This window comes from Sinocyclocheilus anshuiensis, unplaced genomic scaffold, assembly GCF_001515605.1.
Source record: "Sinocyclocheilus anshuiensis isolate Anshui unplaced genomic scaffold, SAMN03320099.WGS_v1.1 scaffold481, whole genome shotgun sequence".
In the NCBI taxonomy this organism is placed as follows: Eukaryota; Metazoa; Chordata; class Actinopteri; order Cypriniformes; family Cyprinidae; genus Sinocyclocheilus; species Sinocyclocheilus anshuiensis.
Genome location: NW_015539907.1, coordinates 134,235 through 141,996, shown reverse-complemented (window position 1 = coordinate 141,996; position 7,762 = coordinate 134,235). Strand labels below are relative to the sequence as shown.

General features: G+C 36.4%; 1 protein-coding gene across 1 annotated transcript in view; it reads right to left on the bottom strand.

The window, feature by feature from the left end:
* Nucleotides 1-824: 824 nt before the first annotated feature.
* The window catches only part of LOC107686321 (uncharacterized), a 23,852-nt gene continuing 16,914 nt past the window's right edge, over nucleotides 825-7,762 (bottom strand). The window contains exons 11-20 of the mRNA XM_016483288.1: nucleotides 4,328-4,528; nucleotides 3,960-4,244; nucleotides 3,619-3,798; nucleotides 2,317-2,701; nucleotides 2,152-2,183; nucleotides 1,994-2,058; nucleotides 1,618-1,728; nucleotides 1,276-1,493; nucleotides 1,111-1,192; nucleotides 825-1,023 (exon numbers count right to left, since the gene is read on the bottom strand). Coding sequence (XP_016338774.1) covers nucleotides 931-1,023; nucleotides 1,111-1,192; nucleotides 1,276-1,493; nucleotides 1,618-1,728; nucleotides 1,994-2,058; nucleotides 2,152-2,183; nucleotides 2,317-2,701; nucleotides 3,619-3,798; nucleotides 3,960-4,244; nucleotides 4,328-4,528 — 1,652 coding nt within the window. The 3' untranslated portion in view covers nucleotides 825-930. The remainder of the gene's footprint in view (nucleotides 1,024-1,110; nucleotides 1,193-1,275; nucleotides 1,494-1,617; nucleotides 1,729-1,993; nucleotides 2,059-2,151; nucleotides 2,184-2,316; nucleotides 2,702-3,618; nucleotides 3,799-3,959; nucleotides 4,245-4,327; nucleotides 4,529-7,762) is intronic.

Here is a 7,762-nt window from a genome sequence, read left to right as displayed (position 1 = left end):
GTTTGATTATTATTTAATTTTGGGGGGGCTTCATTAATGACTTAACAAGCATTAGGGCTTTTCACACTTGAAATAGTTAACCCTGGGTCATTCAAAATGTAATACTGTGTTATCAATTAATTGTGAGTATTATTGATAAGCTGACGTTTAACACTATCTAAATCCTGGGTTAATGTTCTTATTTGCATATTTGCAGTGTCATTGATTGGACGAATTCAGGCTCTTGCTATCAAGTTGTACTATTATTATTATTTATTTATTTTTAGCATATAAGTGATCTATAAGTGTTTTGTTTCATACTATTCAAGGATTCATAGAATAATGCTTGTTTTTCCTCTTTTTTTATTTATTTTACATCACATAAAACAATAAAATAACTATTTCTAGCATTTAGAAGCAAGTATACAAGTTTTCACACAAACTGAACTTCTGTTCAACAACATTAAAACTTCGTGAGTCACAATGAGAGACAATTTCAAAAGAGCATATATCACTTTCATTTATTTAAAAGCACTCTACAGTAAATGTGTTCAAAGAAATAGATTTTAAATATTTTTATATAACTGAATTTAACATGTTAATTTAGTGTGGTTATTTTTAAAAAGAAAGAAAGAAGGAAAGAAAGAAATATAGTGGTATGGTATATTGAATGGAAATGATAAAATGGAAATAAATAATATATTGGCTAACAAACTACACATAATTGGCCATTTCTTGTAATGTCAATAATATTTAATGCTAATATTCAGTACTATATAATTGACTGTTTAGTTTAATTATTAATTTGCATATTATGTAATTAATTAATTAATTGGCAGGCCATGTTTACTCTAAATTCAGGTTTAAACACTAAATAAATATTCAGAACATTCTATTTGCACTATGTTATTATCCACTAGACTATAAACATTCATTATTAAATGCAAAACATTATACTGAAGTTATAGACCTAGCAGATGGGTTCTGGAAACATAAAGCTGTGTCTGGCCCATACGTCTCAGGCTGGTGGTTTGAGTCCAGGATCTGTGCAACATGATCGACATGGTTCATTCAAAAAAAAAACTATAGCATTTAAAATGTCATAATTTTGTGTGTGATCCATTGGCTCACCTGATGTGACTGATGTGACTGCTTTCTATAAGATTTAATTTCGGTGTCAGCATATGCCACAAAATGGATTAATGTGTAGATTCTGAAACAAAAGAACATAATCCATTAAAAAAACCTCTCTTTATCAGTAATTGTGATTCGATTCTTATGTGCATGTTTAGTTACCTATGGTAAAGCATTGCAACAAACTGCATTAACAGCAGTACTGTGAAGCTCAGTAGAAACATCAGTGCGATTGGATCTAGGGAAAACACTTCTGTTGGGTCATAAGTCCCATTGGGATAGATTTTTGGGATCTTTATAGAGACTAAGTCACCAATCGCCTGAAGGAAGAAAGTTGCCACCAGCCAAAGTGCATTGCAGAAGAAAAAGGCAAATGTAACCTGTAAGGAAAAGAAAAGCTAACAGCATGAAAACAAATCTTTACTGTTCCAGAGCAAATACTTTAGACAAAACCACATAAAAAGTTATTTTTGCATACTGACATACTTTATTTCTTTTGCTTACCTTATTTCGAAGTTCTCTCAGATCATCAGCAACTTTTTCCTGTTGTTCTTTATTCTCTTTAAGAGGTTCCAGATATTTCTTCTGCAGTTCTCTCCAGAAGTCGATTTCATCCTGCAACATGTGATTTTAAAAATGCGGAATTAAAACATCTCTGAGGAAATTTGCTTTGCTAATATCTATTCAGCAACTCATAAAAGCATGACATGGACAAAAAAGTTAGCGTGACCAAAAATTACTGTGAAAAATAAAACTGTATTATGGCACAAAAATACATGGCTGCTTTTTAATAAAAAACAACTAAATAATAAACAAATAATGTTTAAATTAAATTATAAAATAAAATATTAATTTCAAATATTTTGTTAGTTAGACTTACCAAAAACAGTGCAGATTCATCCAAAGGAAATTCGTAAGATTTCATCTGCAGATGTTCAATCCAAGCTTTTGGATTAAACATATATTAGTTTTAATAATAGTCAAATTCAATAAGTCTACCCAGAATATTATGATATTATTTATGGAAGTCACACTTACTTTGATGAGGACTAAGCTGGAACTCATGATCCCTACATTGTAGGAATACAGTATTAGTTTTAGTAGTAGTATGTAAGAATGTAAGAATGGTTACAAAATAAAATGCTACACAGATGGACTGAAGTGTCAGTGTTAAATTGTCCTATTGTGTGGGCATGTTTTTACCTTTGTGTTTCCAAGGGAATATGTGGCTTTTCAGTTTGTGTTATGGTTTCTGCTGGTAATATCTTCTCACTCAGATCTTCAGATTCCACGCATGGACATTTGCAGCATGTGGCATTCATGACCTTCTTCTTGATGGTATCGACTGCCGTAGTTTTAGCCTGGCTCCCGGTTTCACGAGTGCCCCACGTGACATTGTTCATGTTGACTATGGAGTAAATAACTAGGAGTAGATACCCACTGGGAATGCAGAGGAAGTATAACAAACCATAGATGACCAATGAGAACTCCTGAGGGTGTAAAGCTGCCGTGATGATGTACAAAACCACCATGCCGATGAGGAACAGACCACTGGGGGTCAGAAAAGTCTTTTGCTTCACTAAATCACCTATGAGAGTTGACAAGAGAAGAGCAACTATTATAGATATAGGTTAGATCATATTGCTATCTTTTAGAAAAAATGTGCAGTCTAAAAATATTGATGGACTAAAGTATACACTACTGTACTTTCAAAAGGTTGGGAAGATTTTCTAACGCATCTAAGTCTAATGTACACTACCATTCATAAGTTTTAGTAAGATTTTTTTTATATATATATTTTTTTATATAATTGGTCTCTGGAATTGCCAGTCTGCTGTAAACAAAGCAGATTTTATTACTTCTATTACAAGTCATTCAAGACTAAACCTCATGGCCCTGTCAGAGACGTGGATCAAACCAGAGGATAATGCTACACCTGCAGCACTCTCCAATAATTTCTCTTTTTCCCACTCCCTCCGTCTGACTGGAAGAGGTGGAGGTACTGGTCTGCTTATCTCTAATGATTGGAAATTTAATCCTTTACCATCTCTGAGTATCAACAGCTCCTTTGAATCACATTCAGCCACTATTACCCACCCTCTTAAAGTCTATTTTATAGTTGTTTATAGACAATTTTGGATAAAAGCGTCTGCTAAATGACTAAATGTAAATGTAAATATTTTTGATTCTCTTATGCTCAGCAAGGCTGCATTTATTTTTTCAAAAATATAGTAAAAACGAATATTTTGAGATATTATTACAATTTAAAAGAACTGTCTTCTTATGTCTTTTAATGTTCTAAAATATAATTTACTCCAGTGATGATTTTTTCTAATAATGTAATGTCTTTACTGTCACTTTTTTATCAGTTTAATGCATCCTTACAAAAGAAAAGCATTGATTTCTTTTAAAAAAATCTTACTGTGCCAACTGGAAAAGAAAACGACACTGGAAAGAAAACTGCTGATCAAACTAAAAGATACTTAAAGACAAAAAAAAAGTTACCTATGATTGAGAGAATCGTTCCTGCCATGAGAAATGCATAGAGTACACTCATGATTGCTGCAATTTTAATCTGTGTGTCAGATTTCAGTTTGAAGCACAGTATGAGGTAGACAGTAGGGGGCACTATGGCCAGAGTTAGGGCTATATTTTCATCCATATTCAAGATGAACACAAAGCTTCCTGCAATATAAACAAAGCACTTTAATTGATATTTTGGACAAATGTAACTGTAAAAACATATCTTTCTTATGCCATACTGCTGAAACAGAATAATAAATCCAATAAGCACAAATTATAGATTTTTTTTATTCAAATAAATATTTCTAAACTGCTAACTTTACCTGATATCATGAGACAGATAGTGGCAGGGCCCAGGATGGAAGCTGCCATGCTGATAATCTGGTACAAGATGTAAAGTTTTGAGATAGAGCTGTTCCTCTGAGAGGTCAGTCCTCCTGAGCCCAAGAGGTCGATGGTGTTGGCCATGGTAGAGGGTCCCCAGCGTCTGCGCTGGTTGTAGAACTCCTTAAAATCCTGTGGAGCGTTGGTGTAGGCATCAGATGCTGCGTTATACTCCACCCTCCAGCCCTGCTGCAGCAGCAGAGTGCACAACCAGCGGTCCTCACCTGACATTACACCAAACAGAGGGTGAATTACTTTAGTCTTAGCTGAATTGATATAATTTGTCAGTGGTTAGCTTCAAGCAGACCTTGATCATACTGGACGTAGTGGCTGGCTTCACTGGCTTTGGTTGTGTATCTCTTCATGACGTTGTCGTCCATGAGTGCAGCTCCTCTGAAAAGACTGAAACATCCAGGGCTGCACAGTACACAGCCAAACACGTGCTCTGCAGTCTTTTGCAGCCAGTGGCCTACCGCATATTCAAACTTCTGATACCACACCATGGGCCCTTTAAGCATAGTGAAGAAATGATCTTATTAGTCAATTTATCACCTTTATAATCTACAAGTAGTCACTAGTGCATTTTTTAAATAGATCTTTTATGTGCTTCATAGAGCAGTGGTTCTCAAATTTACAGTGGTACTTCAAGCAGCAAAATGGTTAAATATTGTACCATATTTAACCATGAAAAAAATCTATAGAATTGTACCATATTTGAAAACCATGAAAAAAAATCTATAGAAGGTAAAGAAAATACAGTCCAGACTACTTCCTTATTTACTTATTTATTTTTATTTGCTGAATTCTTCTTCTCTGCATCATACTTTGAAAACCATTCTAGAACTAGGGCTGCAACAAGCAATTATGTTGATAAATGATTAATCTAACGATCATTGGAACAAATAATTGACAAATTGTCAATTATTTTGCCAAATAATCAGTTGGCTTTGATCAATTATTCAGCTTTTGGAATTTGTTAAAATATTCAGTTTTACATATTATAAATAATAAAATAAGGTTATCACTTCGGCTTTTAAAAATGTCAAACAATTATTTTACTATTATATAAGTATGATTATTACGTGATAATTTTTTACAATACATACATACATTAAATGTGTGATATGAATAAATAATGGTCAAAAACGGCTATTTAATTCCATACGAAAGGTGTATTTATCATTCATTTTTACTTTAATAGAAACATGTATTTTATATTTTTATAGAAATATGACAACAATCACTATCTCACACAGAAATCGCACTGTCATAGTGTTTGGGAACATTCATGCATAATTTAAATAGAGCCGGCCCAAGGCATAAGCGAACTAAGCTGCTGCTTAGTTCGGGGCCACTGTGGCCATCAGGGGGGCCCAAAGAGTACATGAAAAAAAGCAATATTAAATATTTAAATCATTTATACGTATCATCTTATTATTTCAATGGCGACATATCATGCAGGCACAATAGCGCTGTATGACAGACGTATGACTTTTATTTAGTTTTTCCTTTTTTATTCAAAATATACTCAAACTTGTTAACTAGCCTGCATCATGAACTATATGATACAGCCTATTCTGCTTGTCAAATATGTGTAAATTAATTTGTTTTGTCGTTTAAACAACCTTAATGACCATGTTAGTTGATCTATAATGCGTGCTGGACGCTGTCGTGTGGATCTGTCGAATTTACATCACCTAAATTCACCCATTTTTCTCCCGAAATACATGAAAGTAAGTGTCCAGTGAACTGGGAGAAAACGTACTCGGTTACTAACGTAACCTCGGTTCCCTGAGATACGGGAACGAGTACAGCCTCTACTAAGACGCTTTGGGGAATACTCCTTTTTCTCCGAATACTGAAAGCCTTTTTCAATAACGCAGTGTAACTGCACGGCCATTGGTTCGTGCAGTGTATTAAAAACGAACCAATGGCTCGGCAGCGGAGACACAGGTGACACAGCCCACCAATTTGGGCGGGGCATCTGGATATATAAGCGTGCACTTCGCCATAGGATCCTCAGGTTACTTCGACTGAAGCGATGACAGAGACGTACAGCTACATAGCACGGCCAGCAACGCAGTACTCGTTCCCATATCTCAGGGAACCGAGGTTACATTAATAACCGAGTACGTTCCCTATCGATACTTCACTCGTTCTGCGTCTGCTAAGACGATTTGGGGAGTCAGTACAATCCCACCGTGCTATTTTAGAGGAATGACCGATGCTTGATCAAATTAAAATTGATCGCATTTCGGGGGTGTTATTAAAATATTTTACTTAGCTAGTTTTTGATTAAAGTTTTTGTCTTCTGTGTAAAAATAACTTTCCTGTGTATATATTTTTGTAATAAAAATAAGGGGCCCCCATGTAAAATTCTGCTTAGGGCCCATAAAGGCTTGGGCCGGCCCTAGTCAGTGTCAAACTGCGCTTTTCCACTGCATGGTACGGCACGGTACGGCTCAGTACGGTTCACTTTTTGGGGGTTTTCCACTGGGTACAGTATATGGTACCTGGTACTTTTTTTAGTACCACCTCGGTTGGGGTTCCAAGTGAACCGTACCGTTACCAAAACGTAACACAAACACAAAAGAACCGCTAGATTTAAATCAGCACAGCCAGCGAAGGATCGAACGCAACGAGCGCATCTTTTTTTAACAACCAAAACGTTTTTTTGTATGTTGCGGAAGTACAGACGGTCCTCTGTTGATAGCAGAGGAGCAGATCTAGCGAGAGCTTGATGGGGCGACGTGGAATGAAAAAGTTTTTTTTAGGAGTCGTGGTAGTAGAGGCGGCGCATCTATAATGACATGTGAATAATCCCGCCCACTCTAAAGCGGTACTGAACTGCAGTGGAAACGCAAACCGTGCTGAGCCGAACCGTGCCGTGCCGTACTGAGCCGTACCGAGCCGAGTCGTTCCACGCAGTGGAAAAGCGCCAAAAGTCATTCATTTGTGTCAGTGTACTGGCACTAAAAATAAGTAAAATAAACAAAACATAAATTCGCGAATGAAGTTTCGGACGTCATAGATCACGTGCTTTTCTCAAAACGAATCAAGCTACGATACAGTAGGCTTGTCAGAGATTAGGCTTGTTTGAGATTAGCAAAATCTGCGCAGAACAATAGGTTACTTGCGTAACCCCGGTTCTCTGAAAGCATTAAAGGGGTCATATGATGCTGCTAAAAAGAACACACATTCCTACGCTCAATACTGCATGTGCTAAAGTTTGAGCTGTAACATCCAGTTTATAAAACCTTGCAAATGTATGCGGTGAGGACCAACTTGCCACTTCGCAAATATCCTGTAACGTGACTCCTTTAAAAAGAGCCCACGAAGTTGACATTCCCCTTGTTGAGTGTGCACGTAAGTCCCACAGTTTTGTTATCAAAACCAATGTGACAAGCAGATATAGCAGCCAGAAACACTTTTATTGTTGAAAATGCTTTCCCTTGGTCTATCAAATCCTGAAGAAATGATAGAACAACTGCCACTGAACACTTAAAGGGAATCTCGTGTTTAGTTATGCACCAGCGCTCAAACACGCCCCATTTGCATTCATAAAGAGACCTAGTCGATGAAGCTCTAGCATTTTGTATGGTTCTAATAACGCTGTCAGACAAGACCGGTTGTATTTAAATTGAACCACTCACAGGCCAGGCCCATAGTGCCAGGCACTCTGGATGAGGATGAAAAATCTCCCTCTGCTTGTGACAAAAGATCTCTGCGCAGCGGGAGAGCC